We start from the raw sequence: 25103 nt of genomic DNA, 5'->3' as shown, positions 1-25103 counted from the left end.
GTAATAGCTGTTGGATCTAAAAATAGTCCTCTAAAACAAGAATTTTCCTGCTTTTGTATTTTGATAATTAATTCGATATACACTCAGAATATCTTTTTTTTTTTTTTTGTCTTTTTAGGGCCACGCCATGGCATGTGGAGGTTCCCAGGCTAGGGGTCAAATCGGAGCTGTTGTTGATGGCCTACGCCACAGCCATAGCAACACGGGATCCGAGCTGCATCTGCAACCTACACCACAGCTCATGGTAACGCCAGATCCTTAACCCATTGAGTGAGGCCAGGTATTGAACCCACAACTTCATGGTTCCCAGTCGGATTCGTTTCTGGTGCTCCACAATGGGAACTCCTACACTCAGAATATCTTAATACCTTTTAGTTACTGTGTAAATTATAGAATTTCATTTTTTCAATTTTTGAACTTTAGAGACAACTCGCATTGTTTTGTAATTATCTAAATTAATTTTATTTTCTTTATAGATACCTATTGCTTCTTAATAAATTATTTTTGGTATAAAGTAAAACACCACCATCTGTATTTAATTTAATTTTTTATGATTATTTCTAACCATTTAAAAAAACCTGGAGCCCATTATGTTTGCTTTCCTCCATTTCCTTTTTCTTTTTAAAGAAACAATTGAGGTTTAGTTCAGAAATAGTATATGTTTTAAGTGACATGTAGCTTAGGTCTTGAAAACTTTAAAAAATTTTTGTAAAACTCCTTAACAGAAGGAGAACTCACATTTTGTTTCATGTTTACTAGCCACTTTAGGAAATTGCTGTTTCATTTAACTTTTTTGGTGTAGTTTGCTATATAATTTTGAATGTAAAGAGATCAGATTTTGTTTCACAATAGCAAATCAACAGTAACATAATCACAAGTAGCATCGTTTTAGGTATTATTAGGTACTATTCCTGTTTTTAAAGCTAAGATTTTTAGGAGGTAAGTAATTTGCCCCAAATCAAAGAAATTCTTATGTTCCATAGACAGTTTTTATCTTTTTTAAAATTTCATAATGATTTTTATTTTTTCCATTATAGCTGGTTTACAGTGTTCTGTCAGTTTTCAGTTACTATACAGCAAGGTGATCCAGTCACACATACATATGTATACATTTTTTTTTCTCATGATCATGCTTCATCATAAGTGGCTAGGTGTATTTCCCAGTGCTATACAGCAGGATCTCATTGCTTATCCATTCCAAAGGCAATAGTTTGCATATATTAACCCCAAATTCTCAATCCATCCCACTTCCTCCCCTACCCCCTTGGCAGCCACAGATCTGTTCTCCATGTCCTGATTTTCCTTTCTGTGGAAAGGTTCATTTGTGCCATATATTAGATTCCAGATATAAGTGATATCATATGGTATTTGTCTTTCTCTTTCTGACTTATTTCACTTAGCATGAGAGTTTTTATTTTTTAATACATGTTGATTACAACAGAACACTGCCGTTTGAATTCCTTACTAAATGTATGCAAGATCATGCTTACAGATAATTTTAATAAAATACCATTGTTTTGTTTTCTGAAAAGTGTAGCTGTAATGTAACACCAATAAATTTATTTGATGTTTATTTTCACTGTTTCTTTTACATGTTTTAACAACCACAAACTTACCTGATTTTAGGTTTGGGCGAATGCCATCTCATGATGGCAAGAGCAGCTCTAGTCGATTATCTTGATGGGAAAGCTGTAGACTACATAGAGAAAGCCCTGGAATATTTCACTCGGTTAGTAGTATTCTTATTATTCATTGTGTGTATCTTTTTAGCATTATAATGAAGCCAAATTTAGAAAATCATTCTGTGTTTATCCTGTTAGCCATAGCCGTTACTATTCAACATAAAGATTAACAGACTAGCCAATTAATTCTGTAACATACATATTGTACTCATTTTGCACTGGGGGAACAGATACAACTTCTTGCTTTTAACAGCTGACATGCTGGAGGTGTAGAGAAGGGTGGGAAGGAAGAAGCAGTGGGCTGGCGTAGCAGCAGCTTGGGTTTTCTTTCGTGAGACCTAGAGGTGTGAAGATCTCTAACTGGAACTGATTGGAAAATGGGGCTTCAGGTATGCAATGTGTGTTATATTCAGTGGTCAGGGCCTATTTTAGACTTGTTGGTAGGGCTGAAGGTGAAGGGAAATGGGCAGTCTGATAGCTCCTGCAGAGAATCTGTAAGAAAAAAAAGTGATGTCTAATAACAAGAAAGGCATCAGAAAAATTTCCATAAATCTGGTTATTGTATAGAACTAAATTCATTAGGTAAAAGTGTTATCTGTGGTAGATGACTTTAAAAAGTACACAGGTTAGACATACATTTACCTTTTTTTGCTCTTAAACATCTTTCTTGCACTTCACTTCCTTTCTTTTCCACTAGCCTTCTCTGTGTCCTGGTGATTGGCTTTCTCTAGAATGGCTTTGCTTTAAATATGAACCAAATCTGAAATGAACGCTTTATTCTTTTTTCTCCCACTGATTTTATTGTTCCTTTTTAAGTCTCACATAATACACATTGCTCTTTCTAAAGAGGAAGTTGCGAAGAGAGTGTACTTTGAACTGGTATTTAAACATAAATGTGAACCTTCAGTGATGATGCTTCATCTACAAACACTGCCTTTCTGAGCTTAGCAAGGTGTGTTATGGATGGCATGTAGCACTCACAGCTAATTGTAAGGAGGAATAGAAAACTTTTTGAGTAATATCCCCCAATTTATATTTACTTCTAGGCTTAAAAGTTCACACTGTCACAGTTCTTTGACTTTGCAGATATTTTATTTTTCGTTGAACTTAAAAGGAGATAAGAGTTTAGGTTGTTAAAATTGCCATTGTTTCTCTTCTTTTTTTCCTTCTGTTTTCTTCTTTCATGCCATCAATTTTAGAAATTATGCTAAGATATTTAGGCAGAGGAGCTACAAATAGTGTTGTCCTTCCTTATCCTCACAGTGGGCTTTCAGTGATAATTAATCTTATTTCTCAGGAAGACACTGGAAAATGATTTTTGGCTGGACTCCATGAGTAGAAAAGGCTATGAAAAATGTTCCGTCTGCTTGTCCATCTGTCAGTAGCATAGCTATTTATGATAGCTGATTATTGAGACTTGGCTTAATTGTGAAATGGCCATATTTTATTTATATAAGATTTTGGTAAAAGTGAAATATGTATAGCTGAGATTTTCTCATTCTAAAAAGAAGTGTCCTTTATCATCATAATTAAAATTTTTATTTACCTTTTGAGCCTGTCCATTGAGTCTTTCTTGCCTCAGTGAATGGGGATTTTTCATATTTTCATATTTAGATTTTTGATATTCTTGATCTCAGAGAATAAAAATCCTTTGGGCCATCAAATATATTTGAAATGTTATATACTAGTCTTTTTTTTTTTGACAGAAGATCTGCACGTGAAACCTAGGTTTATAGTAATCAGCTGTGAGAGAGTTACCAACTTTACTGCTTTGGTTTCTATTTAAAAAGACAAACACAGAAAACATAGTTAAGAAATTCAATATTAAAAATAAATTGCCCCTGGGAAATTTATTATTTCTGTGATTTCTGCTGCTTCTAAGAAAAACAATGAAGAGTACCAAAGAAATGTTTGCAAAGTTTCTGGCACTTAAAATAATCAATTGCTTCTTCCTTTCTTCTTCTTTTTGCTTTTTATGTCTGCACCTGTGGCATATGGAAGTTCCCAGGCTAGGGGTGGAATCGGAGCTATAGCTGCTGGCCTATACCACAGCCATAGCAGGGTGGGATCTGAGCCATGTCTGCAACCTATACTACAGCTCATGGCAATGCCAGTTCCTTAACCCACTGAGCAAGTCCAGGGATCAAACCCACATCCTCATGGATATTAGTCGGGCTCGTTACTGCTGAGCCACAACCGGAACTCCCCTTTCTTCTTAATAAGGAAGCGATAAAATGTAATATGGCTAGAAGGAATTCAATAAAGCATTCACTGCATTTGACTAAGGAAGTAAATCAGAGTTATGTGTGTACTTTTTCTGTTTTAATTGTATGTAGTAGTGAGATAAACTCCATACTTTTTGGAACGAATATATAAGAATCACACTGTTTCTTTTTTTAGGGCTCTGCAGCATCGAGCTGATGTATCTTGCCTTTGGAAGCTGGTTGGAGATGCTTGTACCAGTTTGTATGCTGTCTCACCATCTAAAGTGAATGTTAGTGTTTTAGGAATCCTTCTAGGTCAGAAAGAAGGAAAACAAATATTAAAGAAAAATGAGATCCTCCATCTTGGAGGAAGGTAATTTACAAAGGTTGCCAGTTAATGACATTCAGATTGAATTAGAGCATCATAAAAAAACACAACATTCACCTTTATATTTCCATAGGTGCTATGGTCGTGCATTAAAACTGATGTCTACCTCTAATACGTGGTGTGATCTTGGAATTAATTATTATCGTCGAGCACAACACCTAGTGGAAACAGGCAGCAACTCGAATGACCTTCAAGAGTTGTTGGAGAAATCTTTACATGTATGGTTTTAAGAAATTTTTAATACACTTTTAAAAAAACTAAGGGCTTTTCTGAAAGATGCTTTTGATAAAGTAAATACTGTAGTGTTTTCACATAATGCCATACTTATCTTGATATAAATGCTGATACTCCAAGAAATAAACATTTATCTAATTTTACTTTTCAGTGTCTGAAAAAGGCTGTGAGACTTGACAGTAGTAATCACTTGTACTGGAATGCTCTTGGTGTAGTTTCATGTTACAGTGGTAAGAATTAAGTAACACTTTAATATTTTTACGAAATTGCCTGTTTCAGGCAGTAAACAGTTTTATCAAAGTCTGTATTTTTCAGGTATTGGAAATTACGCTCTCGCTCAACACTGTTTCATCAAATCAATCCAGTCGGAACAAATTGTGAGTGTTCTATATGTCTATTTATGGAACAGAATTTCAAAATTTAGTTTTAATAATTTTCTGAGGCTGCCATGTAGACAAGGGACCTAGTAATTTTAATTTTTTAGTTTTTAAAGTTTTATTGAAGTATAGTTGATTTGTCCTGTTGTGATACTTTCTGCTGTACAGCACAGTGATTCAGTTATATATAGACACACATCCATTCTTTTCAGATTCTTTTCCCATATAGATTATCACAGAATATTGGGTACAGTTCCTGACAAGGGACCTAATTCTGTATGTGTGTGTTTTTTAGAATGCTGTTGCGTGGACCAACTTGGGAGTGTTATACCTTGCAAATGAAAAAATTGAGGTAAATATAGTGTCTGTTTTGTTCTATTAAAAGACATTTTCTATACATAACTTCTTATGGAGAAGTACTTTGCACATTCCTATCTAGTATGCTCTCTAATGTGCTAGGTAATTGATAAAATTCAGCTTATTATATTAAATAATGAATATGTACAATTTATTTTCTTTTCCGTGCCACAGGAAATGTCTGGTTTTATAATCTGTTGGTTTTTCATTTAAAGAGTGAAACAATTCTGTTATAAATTATTCGGATGATTTTCTTTTTATCTGTACACATGTAAGAGGAGTCACATGTAGGCTGTGTTGGGGGTGCAGTGATGAAGTAAGGACGATGATTAGTACTCTGCAGCAGCTTAAGTTTAACCTTTGCTTGGGTGATTTAGCTTTAGTTTCAGCAGACACTAATCCCTTTACATGCCATGGTATAATTTGTCATACTTCAACAGTTATATGTCAGAGAATTGGAACTACGCTAACAGGGAACTTGTTTGTAGGCCATGTTTAAAAGTTTCCACAAATCTTGAGATAATAGCATAGGTGCACTGTTTTGTGTTTCAGCCAATACAATGAATAGCATCCTTTTAAAATAGCTTCAGTGATATTCTCAAGGATACGTTAGGTTTCTGCAAAGATTGCTTTAGAAGATTGTAAATAGAATGGAATGAAGGAAAACATTAATTTGGATCCTAAAATATGCAAAAATATTTTTAAAAAATTTAAAGCAAGGTCTTGGTTAATATGCTATGAATATGATTTTATGGTAGTGTGACACAGTTGTCTTTCTTATAAGAAAAATAAGGCTGTTTCCTGCCACACATAGCTTATTGGGAAAACACTGTAAAGCGGCATGTAATAAGTTTTTCTCTGTAGCAGAAAAAACAGCATGTATCCAGGTTGGGTATCTTGAAAGTTTCCTGACTGCTTACTGCAGATTTATGTTGACCATTCCTTTTTATAAATAGTAGGTCTTAGACCTCACTGGTTGCTAGTTTTCATCTTCCCAGTTAAGCTCCAAGAGAGGGAAATAGCGAATAGCCTTCTCTGACTTTTTCCATTAAACCTGTGGCTTAGTCAGTAGATAGATGATTGGTTAAAAGTTCTGCGGACTATGAGGTAGTCACCTATAGTGCCCTTTCACTGAGGACCAGAACCCAGAAGTGTGTAGAAATCTGTTGTACCCAGGACTGTTCTAGGACTATGTGGTTAAAACATAGTTTTAACATTGGTAATTGTGCTTAAACAGTGAAGTTTTAGGCTTCTATGTATTTATCTTAACAAGTATGACTTTTCTTATTCTTTTATTTTATACTTTTTAAATATAAGTGATTTAATATTAAGTATATAAAATGACTTGATGTGTTATTTTTTTTGCCTGCTTTTCCTAGCAAGCTCATGAAGCTTTCAAAATGGCTCAGTCCCTTGATCCATCTTACCTACTGTGCTGGATTGGACAAGTAAGATATAGGACATATAGTTACTAATGACCTTTAATATAAATAATCTATTAAGAGAAAGTGGTATAAATAACATAGTACTGTAAACAACGATGGTGATAATAACATGTAACTTTTGAGGGCCTACTTTGTGCCAGTGGCAGTGCTAGCCTCTTTGTACGTGGAGCTTAAAGCTCAGAGATCCTAAATATTGTGCTCAAGGTCATTCAGGTTATAAGATTAAGCTTTGATTTGAGGAGCTTTAAACACCATCATTCTGACATTACTGTGCTTAAAAAATAAACCCAGAACTCTCTTAATGTACATTAACCAAAAATATGAACATTCACAAAGATCGTTTTCATTACGTTTTCTCATTTTCTATAAAATCCTCATATTTGATTTGGTACTCGTTTATGAGCGCTCCTCCTCACCCCTCCCCCACCCTACCTGCAAAGTTTAGATTTTTGTCCTGCCAAGTAGGAATCAGGTTATTAGTCTGAGTCTGTCACTGTCTAATTGTTTAACATATGACTGCTGTTTTTTGTTTTTCTCACCTGGAAAAGAAGAGGATTGGCCTGAGGGGCCTCCGAGGTCTTATCTAGTTGATAAATTTTAATAAATTACTAAGGGGTAGATTGTTTCAGTTCGGAGACTAGTGGGAACATCACCCATACCAGAAAACTGTTAGTTGTGGTATAGATATCTTTTATTGTACTTTGACTCTTGGGTCAAAGTAGATTTAATTAAATTGGTAACAGTAGAGTCATTGCCAGAGTCCAGCTCCAGCAGCCAGGGTGTTCCTGTGGGGATGGACGGTGTCGGCAAATGTACACGGAGACAGCCTCTTTGTCTCTTTTTCAGAGCGCTAGACTGCTCGAGTTTTATTGGCATAGGTAACAGTTTATATAGACAGCTTAATTGTAACTAAATAACAATGCTTAGATCATATTTTTAAAGTTAAACTTCTAGATTTTGTTCCTTGATTACATGGTACAGCAGATATACATTGTGTTTTAAGAATTTTAAGTAAAACTGACGGGTACAATACATCATGTGAAATCTTAATGGGTACAGAACAACATGTGGAAAAAACATCATGTGAAAATGAGGCGATTTGGTACAAAACATTTTGTGGTTACTTTTAGCAAACACCACCCGTTATTGTTTTAAGCTAATCTTTAACAGCTGGAAAGGTCACAAGCACAAGAATTTGACATTTACAAACATTCGTTTTTTAGATTAAAGCTTGGGGTACTAACTTCAAAGTGTTATGGTCAGGGGACAGTATGAGAAAATATTTTTTATATCAAAGCAACTTAATTTCCTAAAACTTAAAAGCCTCCTACAAGATTCATTAAAAGCAAGATTATTATTATGTTTTTCCATCAAGAATAATGTATGTTTAACCTATTCTAATCTATTGTACATTCCACAATTACCTAACTCCGAAACCTATTTTTACTTGTAACAAACTAATGAATACTTTATTTCTAACTACATTAGATTTGAATAGGGGAAATTCCACCAAGGTGAAACCCTTATTTATTATTGTTCCAATCACAAGTCACAAATTGAGTCACAAATCAATATAGGAAAATAACAAGGAATAACAAACAACAGGAAAAACTGAATAATAAGTAAATAACAGGAAAGACTGAATTTTCCAAGAAGCGACTTCCATTTTTGCACTGTTGTGCAAAGCCTTCATTTTGTTATTGTTGCCATTGTTGTCGGGTTAGCAGGTGAGCCTCATTGTTTTTAGAACTTGCCCTCGGAACTGTGCCACCAGGTAAGCCCTTTTCCCTATTTCTAAACCTGCCCTTGGAACTGTGCCGGCGGGTAGGCTTCTTTCCTCGGTTCGGAACCCACCCTAGGAGCTGTGCCGTCAGGCTAGTTCCCTTCCTTGGCGTCCTGCATCTCCTTGGCTCCCTGCAAGTCATACTTAATAATAATTTCTTAATTAGTAATGTATATAACTAAAAACTCCCTGCTTTCTCATAAAAGATAGATGAACTTGAAGTCAAAAGCATAGATATAATATTTAAAATCCCGAGACATTTTTAAAAATAAACACTCTACCAAGGTCTGTGGAAGCTAGATTTCTAGGGTTGAGAACCTCTTTTTTAAAAAGGTTTCCAGCAGTTCCCTTCATGGCCCAGCGGAAATGGATCCAACTAGGAATCATGAGGTTGCAGGTTTGACCCCTGGCCACACTCAGTGGGTTAAGGATCTGGCGTTGCCATGAGCTGTGGTGTAGGTTGCAGACGTGGCTCAGATCTGATGTTACTGTGGCTGTGGCGTAGGCCAGCAGCTGTAGCTCTGATTGGACCCCTAGCTTGGGAACCTCCATATGCTATGGGTGCGGCCCTAAAAAGCAATAAATAAATGAATGAATAAATAAATTAAATAAATAAATAAATAGCTTTCCAGTTGAATCTGAGGTGATTCTGTGATTAAGAACCATACTCCAGACAGATGGCAGTATGATTAGATCAAGGGTGAGAGGGAAGGGAGAAGGTAGCTTCATCAGTGTTTTGAGGAATTTTATGTAGGTTATTCCACCACTCCCTGGTTGCAGATTGAGTTCTGCAAGCATCTGTCAGTTTAAGGACTAATGTAACAAGTCATTCTGGTCCTCTGATCCATGGCAATATGGCAGTCAAGATTGAAAAAGAAATTAACTTTGCTTTTAAGCACAGCTAGTAAATAAATGAATGAAATTTATTATTTCATTCATTTATTATTATTATTTTTATTCCCTTTAAACACATTAAATACCTTCTTTTTGCTTGTTTAGGCTCTAATTGCAGAGACAGTTGGAAGCTATGACACCATGGATCTCTTCAGGCATACTACAGAACTCAGTATGCACGTAAGAATTTGAGCATTCTTCAGGATTCATTAATGAGTAAAGTACTATCCTTGTCAAGTAAATGAATACATAATGGTATCAGATGTTAATGACAGCAATTGTCTCTACTCTTTATTCTTTCTTAGAAACAGTAAACTATCTTTTAAGAAAACCTCAAGAGCTGATGATGAAATGACATTGGGATTTAATAGATGCTGTAGAGCATGTAGAATAGAAACTGAAATTCTAAAAGAAAATAAACATGACATAAAGACTATACTTGGTTAACATTTCTATTTATGAAAGTGTTTCAGAATTCTTCTGATTGGTAGTTATTCATTTGACCTATGGGAATGATGCGGAGAAGAAGCAAACCAATTTATACAGTGGGACTCCGTTTTCTCCCCTTGACCTACCTTGTTTGATTCTTCTACTTACATTTGAAACAAGTGATTTAAATAGATTTTTACCTGTGTTGTAATGTAGTGACATTTTTTTTAAAGGTACTTAACAGTTTACTTAGAAGATTAAGATGTAATATTTACTGTATTGAATTACACTGTTTCATCCCCTAATTTTTATTGGCATGTTTATTACCTTGGGTCCATTTGTTAACTTCAGCTTTTTTTTTTTTTACAGACTGAGGGAGCAATAGGTTATGCATATTGGGTCTGTACAACATTGCAAGATAAAAGCAACAGAGACACAGAGCTGTACCAGTACAACATTCTCCAGATGAATGCAGTTCCAGCAGCACAAGTGGTTTTGAGTAAATATATAGGTAAGGCACCTGTTATATAGGTATAACAGCAAGATATATGAATAATTGTTGAAATAATTTAAGGAATTTAATTAAATTAAAGTTAATTCCAAATTAAATGGTCCCTTAAGACATGAATTTGTCCTTTTCCCCCCATGACCAAATATTCTACTTTTTTAAAGTTTAGTAAAGATTTTTGAAAAGCGATGAAAATTGTTACCAACTAATGATTCAAGGTTGAAGTGATTTCCATGTTTATGTGGTAAGCATTTTGGAGCCTTATAGTCCTGAGTTGCTCCTGTTCTAGCTCAGCCATTTACGCTTGCTGCAATTTTAGGCCAGGTATTTCACTCCCTTAACCTCTGTGAATCTTGGAAAGTAGCGCTAATAATACTGAGGTTGCAGAGATGGGAGAATTAAATGAAGTAATATGCTTTAAGTTCCAAACTCAGTGCCCACTTTAACACCTGATCTTTCTTCAAGATACCAGAAAAGGATAGAATGTTGAAGTTTAATTAACTCTGTTATAATAATTTCCTTTCTTTCTTAATAAAACTGCCGTTGGGTTTTAATCTCAGCTCCACCATTTACTAGCCAGGATGAAACCTTAGACTTACTACCAAACTGACTTTTAGTTTTCCTACCTATAATACAAGAGTGGAAGTATCTATTCCTTAGGGTTTCAGTGAGATGATACATGCAAAATCTTATACAGAATACCTGGCATATCCTACATGCTTAAGAAATGTTAGTTTCTTTAGCATTTTATTTATCCCTTGACAGAATTCTAATAAATAAGTAAGGATTTCAAGCAGGAATATTGACAGTTGAATAATATGAAGAATCAGATAAATCGAAGAGTAGAAGAGAAGATGCCTCTTCATAGTATGCAGAATGGTAGGACTCTTCCTGCATTGAGCCTGGGGCACTTGAGTATAGGGCAGTTCGTTTGTAAACATCAGCAATTTGGGACATTAGCATATTATGCAATGTGCCCAAATAAATGACTCTAATGAATACTTAGAGCCTTTGAGAAAGTGTATGATCAGAAATTTTATTGATAAGTTTCCTTATAAAATGGGAAATGTTTGTGTAGGATTTACATAAAGAGGTAAATTTTTAGTTTTCTGCAAAATTCAGATACCTTGAACAACAAATCATTCCCTAAAAGTTTTAGATTTTTGAGTCTATATTGGAGCCATGTCATATACTCATTTAAAAAATTCAGCTATATGTGTTTGGCCAAAAAAAAAATATTCTGTTAGAAGCAGAAAAGAGAGGGCGGGACAGGAGAGAATGCAGAAGAATCATCTGTCCTGCTGACTGTTTGCCTCAGGGTGAGTGTGGATGAAGGGCATGGCTTTCCTTTTACTCAGTTTGACTCAATTTGGTGACCTTGTGCGATGACCTAAGGATTTTTCAATAATCACTTTGTTTGTGTGACTTTCACTTTATGCTTTGACAGAACCTGGCCATTACATAAGATGTGATTATATTCTGTTTTGTTAAATAATTTAAGAAGTTCGACATATTGCTTCCCAGCACAACTTAAGTTGACCACATGTGTTTCTTTCTCTTTTGTGCATTAGATACATGTTGTTTTTTGACATTAGAATTCCAAAATATTGCATTGAAAGTGCCCAAATCATCTTCTGTTTCTAGTGTACAACACTGAATTTTTTTTTTTTAATGCACGGAAGTTGGAATAGAACCACCAAGAGAAAGTGTTGCTAAATTTAATCACAAGAAGGTTTATGCACTTAAACAACTGAATTTCCTTATAAATCAAATGACTAGTTTTAACATGAGCTACAATTTCAAATTATACCTTTGGGAATAAAGATGTTTAAACTTTATTTATTTACTTATTTTTTATTTTTATTTTTTTTGTCTTTTTGCCATTTTCTTGTGCCGCTCCCGCGGCATATGGAGGTTCCCAGGCTAGGGGTCCAATTGGAGCTGTAGCCACCGGCCTACTCCAGAGCCACAGCAACGAGGGATCCAAGCCTCATTTGCGACCTATACCACAGCTCACGGCAACTCCGGATCCTTAACCCACTGAGCAAGGCCAGGGATCGAACCCGCAACCTCGTGGTTCCTAGTCGGATTCGTTAACCACTGAGCCACGCCGGGAACTCCAAAAATGTTTAAACTTTAAAAAATAGGTAAAAATCGTATATAACTATAGATGTTACTCATTAATTTAAAAGAGTTACAGGAGTTCTTGGTGTGGCTCAATGGATTAAGAGCCCAACACAGTGTCCATGAGGATGCAGTTTCCATCCTGGCCTCTCTCAGTGGGTTAAGGATCCAGCATTGCTGCGGGCTGTGGCATAGGTTGCAGATGCAGCTCAGATTGGATGTTGCTGTGGCCGTGGTGTAGGCTGGCAGCTGGAGCTCCGATATGACTCCTAGCCTGGGAACTTCCATGTGAAAGTTATAAAACGATTACTGGTAATTGATAGTCAAGATAAAAATCAGGCTACTGTTCTTAGCAATGCCAGTGATCTCAGGAAATAATCTTGTGTTTAAACTATTGAAAACACTGAAAATAAAACTAATATTTTACAAACACAACCTTTAAGCACATGTAAAGGAAAAGTATTTTTGGATTTCCAGAAAGAATTCAGAATTATGCTCCAGCTTTCACCATGCTGGGTTACTTAAATGAACATCTACAACTGAAAAAGGAAGCAGCAGATGCATACCAAAGGTAAAGTCTCCTTTGAGATGTGGTCCTTATTTGTCAGTTGGCCTTTTAAAAGTGTAATCTCATGTTTATGAAGAAAGTGCTAATATACATGTTCTAATTATTTTCCTGATCTTTCATTATTTATTATTACATTTCGAAAGTGAAAAGATACCAGTTGTACATTTTCAGTTGTATTTTGGTTTCTTGTGCTCAACCTGAGAGAGAGAGAGGAGAAAAAAATAAAAACCAAACAACAAAACCTCTCAGATTTATTCTAGAAAAATCTGTCTCCTTTAGACTTTGTCTTGCTTTTTTACATACATGTATTTATTCAGAGAATAAATGAGATTTGAGAAATGAGAAATTACATGTTTGAGTCACTTTAATGTCTACAGCATTCACTCGGTAAATATTTGTTGAACTGCTTGCTGTGTGTCAAACAGTGTCCTTGGCACTGGCAATTCAGCAGTGAATTAAAACAAACACAGGTTCCATTCTCTTGGGGCTCATGTTCTGATGGGGAGGAGACACATGATAAGCTAATAAACATCTGTGATGGTAGCAGTTGCTAAGAAGGAAAATCAAAGTAGAGGGCCAGCTGCTAGACAGGCAGGCAAATTCGAAGTAGGTTTAAGAGGGAGGTAGGTTTACTAAGGAAGCATTTGAGACCTGGCCTGAATGAAGCGAGGCCACAAGCCATTTGGTTATCAGGGGAAGAGCATTCCAGGCAGAGGGAACAAGCAGAGCATGTGCTCTCAGACAGGAGTGGATTTGACCTGCCGAAGAAACAAGGACAGAGTGCTGGAGTGACACGACCAGCCAGGAGAGTGGTAGGAAATGAAATCAACTCGAAGTTTTATTCTCTACAGATTACTTGGTCTGCAGTAAGAAAATCACTATTGATCTCATGAGTACTAGATGAAAAGTTAAAAGACTTGCAGTGCCTGACCTCTGAGGCCCATCAGTGCCCTAAATCAAAATAAATAGATACTTAGAAGAAGCCCTGTCAGATAAAAAGCCATCGAGATATCCCACATGCTTTGCCATCCTTGTATAGATCTCTGTAGTTCAAAGAAGTAATCACTGGATGGTACTGGATGCAGTATAATCAAGAAGTTGTTTTGGCAGGTGTGTGTGTGGAGAGAGATGTGTTTAAAACCCACAATTTTATTTTTTTCAAAGTCATAATAGAGTTAACAGTAAAGAAATTGTATAAATATGATAGAATACAACAGTGAATGGGATTTTTAAATGGAGAAAACTAGGCAGCTTTAGAATCCTTGCTGCTTTTTTTGGTATACATTATAATCACAGATATTGTGAGTCTAACACTGGTTGTAACTTTGCTTAAAATGGCAACTCCACAGTCACTTGGTTATGGACCACTCTTTTTTGACTGATCTTCACTGTTGTTTTCTGCCTTAAACAAATATTTGAAACTTGAAACTATAAATTAAGTGTAAATCTAACCAGAGATACAGTTTTTAATGTAATACCATCTTTTAGACTTTTCTGGCAGATTCCCCCCCCCCCCCAATAACATCAGGAGCATTAAAAAGCTTTTCTTGGATATTTCTCCCTGGCCAATCTCTGAACAGAAAAAACCATCCTATTGAATATCCAACTCCTTTAGTTGTTGTGACGTTTCCCTCCTTGTTAAAGGGGACTGAGCAGGAGAAGATGAAAATATGGGCTGTCAGCATGTTGTATTTATTTTAAGCCTGTTGGGACTCCTGGTGACTCATTTACTTCTCTGAACTCAGTATTGCCTAAATATTTTTCTGTACGTAACAGGTAAAGGCACCTGAAAGCACTCACTTTCCTGGCTTCCTACCTCAAACTACTAGTATATAAATAATTTTAAGAGTAGTCTATGTACTTCAAATTCTATATACTTCAAATATGTTGAAACTTTAAAACATTAACACAGTTGTTTCCCATATTTAGATGAAAAATTTTGCAGTATTTAAAACACAAATATGATACAGATTTCACTTAGTAAGGAGACACTTTATTAAAATTATTTTCCTGACGATCTAAAATCTAACTATGAAGTGCTTTTGTGGTAAAAGTTTAATAAAATATGAATCAGATGTTACAGGTTTCGTTAAGTACCATAATTTGTAGAATTGAAAGAAGAAAACAAAAATCTGTAGACTCAGTTAAGGAGGAAGAGTAAAAGAATGCTCTTGCACATAGATAATTTAAAATACCTTGTCCTTTTTTTAAAGGGCAATTTTGTTGTTACAGACTGCAGAAGACCCAGATACTTACTATGTTACAATGAGAGATTATGGCAGATTACTATGGTAAGCATATTTGTGAATCTGTTTGATTTTTCTGGTGAAAATTCTGGATCTAGTGAGGTGATGACCAGTATCCAGAGTAGTGGAATGTGTATAAATGAGTGGGAGGACGCCATTCCCCCAGGTACATAATTCCCAATATCGCAGGCTGTGTCAGCAGTGTCCTGTCACTGTAATAACATAGCACCTTTGTGTGTAGTAGGTTTAGAACTGATGGTTGTGGACTAGACAGGAGAACATTTGAAAGAAAGGTAGTTACTATTTCTCATAGTAGAAGCCTAGTTAATTGGAAGAAGATTAGATGTATTCTCATTTGATGTCTGTTCTTAAACTGGGAGTATATCAGGAGTCCAGAAACCTAATATAACTTTCTTCAGATTCTCAAAGACTTCTAACCTCAAAAAAATAAAAGTTAGAAACAATTGTTTCAGAGGATAGAACTAGGTCCGGAGAATAGGAGTGAGTGTTAATGGGAGGAAGGTTTTTGGCTCAGGTTAAAGAGACATTCCTCAAATTGGGAGCTGCCCCCAAATTGAATGTACCAGTTTGAAACACATTATTAGAACTATCGTTTAATATTTGGGGATTGGTACCTACATCTTTTAAGGAGCTACGCAGTAGAAGTCCGAGGTACCAGTTTTTTTCTTTCATAACCATGTAACTGAATTGTATCTATAGACAGAAAATTTTTGTTTTGATTGTATCTCCTTTTACTTTTAAACTGCTGTATTTAGGAGTTGAGAGCTCTGTAATTCCAAGATTTTGTTGTAAGAAACTGTATGGAACAAAGTATCTGTTCTCCTTAGTCAGATGTTTCATATAATGTAACTATGTTAGAAGAAAATTTATACTTCTTACTGAAAATAGGTCATCTAATTTCTTTTAAATTTGTTTTTATTATGAAATGTATTAAACAAAATACAGTACTAGAGCATGGAGCATAGTTTACTGAATAGTCACCATTCAGATATAACAGATCTTGAAATTCTGTTGTTAGGCCTCAGGTTTCTTTTTCAAAGGTAAAAGTTATAAGTGAAGTTGAAGCCCCTTCATGTCCCTTTCTAGTTCCATTCTATTGTCTACAAAATTAATCAAGTGTTTGAAGATAATGTTAATTAAAATATACTTTCTGAAGTTCCCGTTGTGGGGCAGCGGAAACGAATCCAACTAGGAGCCATGAGGTTTTGGGTTCGATCCCTGGCCTTTCTCAGTGGATTAGGGATCTGGCGTTGCCGTGAGCTGTGGTGTAGGTCGAAGACTTGGCTTAAATCCACATTGCTGGGGCTGTGGCACAGGCTGGCCGCTACAGCTCTGATTGGACCCCTAGCCTGGGAACCTCCATATGCCACAAGTGCTGCCCTAAAAAGCACACACACACACACACCAGTTCCCTGGTGGCCTGGTAGTTTAGAACTTGTCATAGTCACTGCTGTTTGTGTGAGTTTAACCTTTGGTTGGCCCTGGCAAATTTTGTATGATGGAGGCACAGCCAAAACAAAACAAAACAAAACTTTAAAAATACATGTATAGCCACAAGCAATCTAAGGTAGTCCTCTTCCCTTCATTAAGTATTTATCAGAATTTGAATTTATTGATAAATTCTTTCACCTTCATAAAACTAATTTTAGAAGCAAAGATTACATGTATTTTTAGCTCCCATCCACACCCCAAGATTAGAAAGATTTTATAAAAATATTTCTAATAACTAAAAATAGAAAGTTTCTGATTATAGTGATATAGATATCAGAAATAAGAATCTCAGCGGTACAGTAAGTCTATTCCAGGTGGTGGTAGCTTCTCTTCATTTTTAAATAAGTTTTGTTATTGTTATTGAAGAGTATTCTACTTTAGTATCCTATGTAACACTTTTTAATTTTACACCTATTAAATACAGAAAAGATAATGTATAGTATCATCCATGGAATTTTAGTATATCTCTATGCCCTCCAAAAAAATGGATGTGCAAATAAACAGTTTACACAAAGGCTAGGTTTGATTTTTTTTTTTTTTTTTTTTTTGTTGTTGTTGTTGTTGTTGTTGTTGCTATTTCTTGGGCCGCTCCCGTGGCATATGGAGGTTCCCAGGCTAGGGGTTGAATCGGAGCTGTAGCCACCAGCCTACGCCAGAGCCACAGCAGCGCGGGATCCGAGCCACGTCTGCAACCTACACCACAGCTCACGGCAAGGCCGGATCCTTAACCCACTGAGCAGGGGCAGGGACCGAACCCCCAACCTCATGGTTCCTAGTCAGATTCGTTAACCACTGCGCCACGACGGGAACTCCTAGGTTTGATTTTAACTTGTTAAACTTGTCAAAAATACTAGAACCATGCTCAGAGGGTAATATTTAACTAATGTATTAATATTAAAAAGTTAGACTTCTGTATGAAAGTCAACTTGAAATTATTTTTAAAACTTAAGAGTTTGTTAAGTTTATTGCTTATAAAATTAGAATAAAAATATTAAAAATGAAAAAAATTTGTAATTAACAGAACTGGTCATTTTCACATATAATTTAAAAGAAGCAAAGTGTGAAGTTAAATCCACCTAGTACATCCCATTTAAAATAAGTGATATGCTTTCTATTTTAATGTAAGTCTCTTCTACAGCTTTAACACTGATAGATGAAGTAGGTTAAGTTGTTAAAAAAACTGAGTGTGATAATATTTCTACATTTTGATGACATAAGCCAAAGTGATTTTTGATATTAAAAGTAACATATTTTGCTTCTTAGTTCCATTGGTGAATATGATAAAGCTATCCAAGCTTTTAAGTCAACACCCCTTGAGGAGTTAGAAGACATCGTAGGTTTCGCATTGGCTTTATTTATGAAAGGTCTGTATAAGGAGAGCAGCAAAGGTAAGTATGTTGCTTAAAGGGTACATCTTACTTTTTCAGAGCTTAGTAGAATTTAATCATAATGAGTTTACGTAAGGTACAATGTAATATTAAGATGGGGCTAGTGGTTGCAGTGTTTATTAAATCTCAGTAGGCATGAGGAATGATACTAGGTACTTTTTTCCTCTCATTTAGTCCATGATCATAATGAATAGTCCTTCTGGCAGTATCATGAACTAAGGATTACCTTTATTATTCGTATGAGGAAACAGAGGCCCAAGATTACTTATGATACACATATGAGGTAGCTTTTGAAAGTAGGTCTTTACTCTTCCACAGTGTTTCAGTGTACATTTCTTATAGAGGAAGACCTTAACCATTGCTAGTAGTAATGTCTTTCAGTTTCTCCAAAAATGCTTATTGAGTGCATTTTCACAAATACGGGCCCATCCTATGTGTATGCAGCTCATTGTATGTATTTACTGCCTGAGGGAGCTGCTGGTCTATGCATGAGAGTTTGGTTGATATCTCAATGACTGTAGGCTTAAACTTCTTTTAAAGATAGTGACCCAGATTTCTGTATAGATTCTGAAGATGCACCTTGGAAAGTGTCATATAACAAGCCTAATGATATCCTCAGAATCACCTTGGAACTACTAAACCAAGTTAGATTATTATAAGTTTTTATTCCATCCATTTAGGAGCAAGAGAATAATGAGACATAATTTTGGACTTTTATGAAAAATAAGATTAGGAAAGGAAAACTCTTCCTGTTTGTCAGAATTGCTTTTATATTGTTTTGTTTTTGTTTCCAACACTGTAACAGCCTATGAGAGAGCCTTGTCTGTTGTTGAATCAGAGCAAGACAAAGCTCATATCTTGACAGCTCTGGCAATAACGGAGTATAAACAAAGAAAAATGGATGTAGCTAAGACATTGCTGTTTAAATGGTATGTATATTGACCTCAACACTTAACATGACCAGATACTTAAATATTGGGTTAAAATTTGGTGCAATGTCAAATGAAGTTCTTAATGTTTTATGAACTTTTTGGTGAACAAAAAGGATTGGACCCACTGGTACTGAACTGACAGTCATAGGTGGAGATAAAGATCATGCGTAAATCTTACTCCTGGATCCATCCAATTCTTCAAAACCATTCTGTAGTCTGTGTTTATTAATTATTTTTTTAAAAAGAAGGATTGATCACCTGATCTGGTAGGATCATAAAATTTTAATAAAGTCAGTCTTAACTGGGTTTTTTTGGTCCTGTGGCTTCCCCAAAAAGTTTTTGCCTCTTCCCTTTTCAAGTTAATGTAATAAAGTTCATTTAAAGTTGAGTCTTCAGCAATAAATATGTTGGTATAACTTGTAACTATTTCTATGTTTTTGAAAAAATTTAGTAAGTCTCTGATAACTGTGGTTATTTATATCATATTTTTTGACTTCTTGAAAAAATTTTTTTGAGAAAGTCGACCTTTATTCCTTCAAAACCAGAAGATGATTAATGTATGCTATTGGACAGTGGTTATCAATGAATGCTTTTTTTTTTTTTTTTTTTGCTTTTGCTTTTTAGGGCCACTCCTGTGGCATATGGAAGTTCCTAGGCTAGGGGTCAAGTCGGAGCTTCAGCCAGTGGCCTACACCACAGCCACAGCAACATGGGTTCTGAGCTATGTCTGCAACCTACACCACAGCTTGCAGAAACGCCAGATCCTTAACCCACTGATTGAGGCCAGGGATCAAACCCGCATCCTCATGGATCCTAGTTGGATTTGTTAGCCGCTGAGCCACGAAGGAAACTTCCAATGAGTGCTTTATAAGGCATTTTCAGTGGTATGAATCCTCATTAGTACAGAATTTTTCCCCCCTGCAGGAAGATTAGATCCATGTCCTGTGTCCATTAAATGCTAATAGCACCCCTCAATCATTGTGAAAACTGCAAAAGTGTCTACTGTGTCTCCAAATTATGTTCCCTTCAAAGGTAGGGGAACAAAGATGACTTGTGTATGATAAGCTCAATATTAGTTTATTCATTGTGACACTTTGGTCCCTTCCTGATTAAAGTAATTTTCTCATATAATAAATAGGCAGTTCTTTCTCCTCCTCTTAGCTGTTTTAAGAAAACCCATCACAATTTTAAAATTCTTCTACTTTTCATGGATATACTCACGTAATGTGAATATAAGGCTATACGTAACATGTTCAGAGAATCCAAATTTGTAAATGGCTTGGGGAAAAGATTCATAGATGCTAATATGTTACTGCAGGTATCAGGAGCAAAAGTAACTCTAAATTAGACACAATTAGATTAGTCTTGGGTTACTATTTAAAACAGTAACATTGGTAGATATGGGGGAAAATAATAGGATATTATTCTTTTCCCCTTATCTTTTGAGAAAAAAGCCTTTACCTCTTTTATTGGTGTTTTTGATACAAGGCTAGGTATTTTATCTGATCTATGTTTCTGTCTTTGTTTTTGATTCTCTGCATGTCATCTTTCAGACTTAATACTAATAACTGCTTCCATTCCTGCCCCTTGGTATTCTTTTCTTGGACTTTCTGTGAAAAATTCAGTTACCAGTTCTTTGTTGATCCTGTTTGGCATTCATATGTTGGGAATTAAGCAGTGTCCTAGGTGCTTATTTAAGAGGAATATGAGTAAGTTCAACACTTAAGGGGAAAAATTTTGTTACCGTGGTCAAAGAATTTATGATATAAATAACTGCATGTAAAATCTGTAGCATAAGGTATAGCACAGCACGCAGGTACTATGCATTTAGCACATGTTAGCTTGGTGGGATGTAGTCATTTCAGTAATGATTTAGATTTTGTATGTTAATAAATATTAGGGTAGATAGGTTTTCTCCTTTTTTTTTTTTTTTTTTTTTTCCTTTTTGGGACCACACCCAAGGCATGTGGAGGTTCCCAGGCTAGGGGTCAAATTGGAGCTACAGCTGCCGGCCACAGCCACAGCCACACAGGATTTGAGCTGCGTCTGCAACCTATACCACAGCTCACAGTAATGCCACATTCTTAACCCACTGAACGAGGCTAGGGATTGAACCCGCAACCTTATGGTTCCTAGTCGGGTTCATTTCCACTATGCCACGACAGGAATTCCAGGTTTTCTCCATTTTGAACCAAGGTGCAAATTAGAATTTCTTCTACTATTGTTAATATTGGAGTTTATGTTTTACTACTTGCTTTTTTTTTTTTTTTTTTAAAGTCACAGTGTATTGTTTATGTGGTTATTTGTATTGATGGAAATGATTGTGACTAATTGACATTTTTCCGTATTTGGATGCCTGCATCTATTAGCCCTTATTGTAAAAAAGATGTAAAACTGTGGATGCTTTAAGTACATTTGCTCCCATGAAAATTCATGATTTTGTACCTGTTTGTCAAAATCAAATTCTAAAGAGTTTGTTTCCCCATCCATAAAATGATAGAAAGACAAAGTGATAGGTATGTGTTATAATTATTTGTTATACTTTAATAAACCTTGATTAAAATTTTTCAACATTCCTTTTTTAATACAATATTCATAATTATTATTAGAAGTATTAAATTTGTAGAGAGCTAAAGTTTTTCTTCACTTATTAAGAATTCCTAAGCATTATTGACTTTTACCTCCATACGGCTAAATCAAATTTCACATCTGAAGAAGGAAAAAAAAAGCTGGATGTTTAATACAAAATTTAATTTCTCCTTCAGTTATAAATATACTCACTTGGAATATGGCAATTATAGGTTGTGTTTGTACTTATTATATATAGCTCTGGTTTCATTATCACAGAGCAGTAAGACGAAGCTCTTTAAGAATAACAAAAATGAGGTCTTAGAGTAGGGATTTTTTTTTTTTTTTTTTTTTTTTTTTTCCTTTTTAAGGGCCGCACCCATATCACATGGAGTTCTCCGGCTTGGGGTCGAATTAGAGCTGCACCTGTTGGCCTATGCTACAGCCACAGCAACACAGTATCCTAGCTGCGTCTGCAACCTATACCATAGCTCATAGCAATGCCGGATTCCTGTCCCACTGCTTGAGGCCAGGAATAGAAACTGCATCCTCATGGATACTAATTGGATTTATTTCTGCTGCACCACAACGGGAACTCCTCAGGATTTTATTGAAACTAAAAGTTTTAGCAAAATCATTCTCATTTACCTAAAACTGAGACCCAAGGAAATTGTAGTGTGTATTTGTTTCTAAACTTAGATAAAATGACTAGAAAAGAAATTCAGCTATTGGTGCTCTGTGAAAGGCCATTGGTACTTTTAAATGCTTTAGATATTCAGGGAAATTACTGTTCCTAGAAATCAAGGGTGGAAAAAAGAGTCCAAGGGATTTGGTTTCATATTTATCTTAAAGCTGGATTGTAGGGAGTTCCCATTGTGGTGTAGCAGAAACAAGCCCAACTAGGATCCATGAGGATTCGGGTTCGATCCCTGGCCTTGCTCAGTGGGATAAGGATCTGGTGTTGCCATGAGCTGTGGTGTGGGTCGCAGACATGGCTTAAATCCCTTGTTGCTGTGGCTGTGGTGTAGGCTGGCTGTAGCTCCGATTAGACCCCTAGCCTGGGAACTTCCACATGCTGCAGGTGCAGCCCTAAACAGACAAAAAAAAAAAAAAAAAAAAAAAGAAAGAAAGAAAGAAAAAAAAGCTGGATTATAGTTTGGTGAATCCTTAAGCAAATTGTTTTTTCTTCTAGAAGTTAAATATGTTTTAATAATTACAGACTATTGTACTCATGGGTAACAAGACATTAAAAATACATTTACAGCTCTATCTTAAAAGAACCAACCACGGAAAGCCTTCAAACCCTGTGTGCTCTAGGATTGGCAATGCAGGATGCTACACTATCAAAAGCTGCACTTAATGAGTTACTGAAACATGTCAAGCAGAAAGACAGTGATTATCAGAGATGCCTTCTTACTTCAGCAATTTATGCTCTGCAAGGCCGCAGTGTGGCAGTGCAGAGACAAGCATCTAAAGCTGTTCACAGGTAAGTCCGTACATGTGAACTTGGAGTCTAATTATATTTGATGAGGTTATCATTGACATTTAGACTTTATTAAGACTATACAATGAGGTGAACATATATATTTGGAAACCAAATTGTGGTTTTATGAAATTGTACATTGGATCAGGTATCTGACAGTACATGTTATTTCACCTATGAGGATTTAAACAAAAAATTCACTTGATACAGGGATTCAGAACAGAAATTTGCCCTTATTCAAACTAAGGCCCAAACCTTATTTTAGTATAAAATCCCTTATAAATTCTCAAATTTGTGATATTGTCAGTTTGTTATCTGATACTTTCTAGTTTGATGGTTTTAGGAATTTTCGGCCACACAGGCATTTGTTGATGTATTAAAAATTTGGAAAATTGAAAGTTGTTATCACTGCTAGCAGTGGTGGTTATTTATTTTTTTTATTTTCAATAGTTAAGTGTTGTATCTGTAGTTTGTTTTCCTTCCACAGTTCTCATAGATTTGTATTTTCTTTGTACACAGTGTATTTTTTTTTTCTTTTGTCTTTTGTCTTTTTTTTAGGGCTGCACCTGTGGCATATGGAGGTTCCCAGGCTAGGGGTCGAATCAGAGCTACAACTGTTGGCCTACACCACCACCATGGCCACAGCAACACAGGATCCGAGCCAAGTCTGCAACCTATACCAGAACTCATGGCAGTGCCGGATCCTTAACCCACTGGGCGATGCCAGGGATCAAACCCGAGTCCTCATGGATCCTTGTTGGGTTCATTAACTGCAGGGCCGTGACAGGAACTCTCAGAGTGTATACTTAATTGGATACATTTCTTAATGGGATCTCTTGGCTTTGTAATTATCATGTTGCTGATATTTCTTTCTTATTTTAGCACAGACTATAGGTATATATAGAAGCTATAAAGTATGTTTTCTGAAAATTCAGGCCCTTTCAACCATACATGGACGATTAATATGAACTTAGATGTCTAAAAGATTTTTAACTTAGAAACCAGATAAAATGTTGATTTTTTTGGTACTTTTTTGTGGTTAAAGTAACTCCCATCTCTAAGCCCTATGCTTTTGATGATCATTATAGTAACCCAGCTGATCCTGCTCTTTGGTCTTTCTTGTCCCGAGTGGTTGCTCAGTATACTCAACGAAGTGCAAAGGTGAGTAATATTCTAAATTCTGGCAAAAAGATAAAATAACTTACGATGTGGTAAATAATTTAAAAGTATTAACATTATCATTTTGGAAAATAATTAATACAACAAGAGCATTCTGTTATTTAATGCTATTTTCCATTAGTCATTCAGCAAGTAAGTATACTGAGTTTCTTCCATGTACTCTTTTTTTTTAATGATTTTTATTTTTTTCCATTATAGCTGGTTTACAGTGTTCTGTTTTCCATTATAGCTGGTTTACAGTGAATAGTTTTGTATTGTACAGCAAGGTGACTCAGTCACACGTACATATATACATTCTTATTCTCACATTATTATGCTCCGTCATAAGTGACTAGATGTAGTTCCTGGTGCTATATAGCAGGATCTCATTGCTTGTCCATTCCAAAGGCAATAATTGGCATCTATTAATCCCAAATTCCCAGTCCATCCCACTCCCTCTCCCTCCTCTTTGGCAACCATAAGTCTGCTCTCCAAGTCCATGATTTTCTTTTCTGTGTAAAGGTTCATTTGTGCCGTGTGTTAGATACCATATGATGTCACTTATATCACTTCCATGGACTTCCATGGGTGTTATGGAAGATCCAAAGAAGGAGGTGGACTTTTTTGAACATATGTAGTTTATATTAATGATAATAATGTTAAACTTGTAATGTTGCCATTTAATGAGCATTAGCTGTTGTGTTTTTGAATCCCGAAAGATAGTTTTATTTAAAAGCTTCTTAGGGAGTTCCCCGGTGGCCTAGCTGTGAAGCATCCAGTCCAACATCAGTCCAGCATTGTCACTGTTGTGGCTTAGGTTGGA

The 25103-nt window shown here is 35.7% G+C and overlaps 1 protein-coding gene across 5 annotated transcripts in view; it reads left to right on the top strand.

The window, feature by feature from the left end:
* The window catches only part of TTC37 (tetratricopeptide repeat domain 37), an 84346-nt gene that overhangs the window by 34903 nt on the left and 24340 nt on the right, over window positions 1-25103 (top strand). For all 5 annotated transcript variants that reach the window (XM_021084543.1, XM_021084546.1, XM_021084545.1 and 2 more), the window contains 15 exons: window positions 1627-1729; window positions 4083-4259; window positions 4348-4492; window positions 4660-4738; window positions 4824-4885; window positions 5181-5237; window positions 6622-6690; window positions 9470-9544; window positions 10163-10304; window positions 12903-12996; window positions 15207-15284; window positions 18015-18139; window positions 18945-19068; window positions 22904-23125; window positions 24211-24283. In XM_021084543.1, coding sequence (XP_020940202.1) covers window positions 1627-1729; window positions 4083-4259; window positions 4348-4492; window positions 4660-4738; window positions 4824-4885; window positions 5181-5237; window positions 6622-6690; window positions 9470-9544; window positions 10163-10304; window positions 12903-12996; window positions 15207-15284; window positions 18015-18139; window positions 18945-19068; window positions 22904-23125; window positions 24211-24283 — 1625 coding nt within the window. The remainder of the gene's footprint in view (window positions 1-1626; window positions 1730-4082; window positions 4260-4347; window positions 4493-4659; window positions 4739-4823; window positions 4886-5180; window positions 5238-6621; window positions 6691-9469; window positions 9545-10162; window positions 10305-12902; window positions 12997-15206; window positions 15285-18014; window positions 18140-18944; window positions 19069-22903; window positions 23126-24210; window positions 24284-25103) is intronic.

The sequence above is a fragment of the Sus scrofa genome, chromosome 2, assembly GCF_000003025.6.
Source record: "Sus scrofa isolate TJ Tabasco breed Duroc chromosome 2, Sscrofa11.1, whole genome shotgun sequence".
In the NCBI taxonomy this organism is placed as follows: Eukaryota; Metazoa; Chordata; class Mammalia; order Artiodactyla; family Suidae; genus Sus; species Sus scrofa.
The sequence above is the reverse complement of the archived record's forward strand: the minus strand, read 5'-3'. Positions and strand labels throughout refer to the sequence as shown.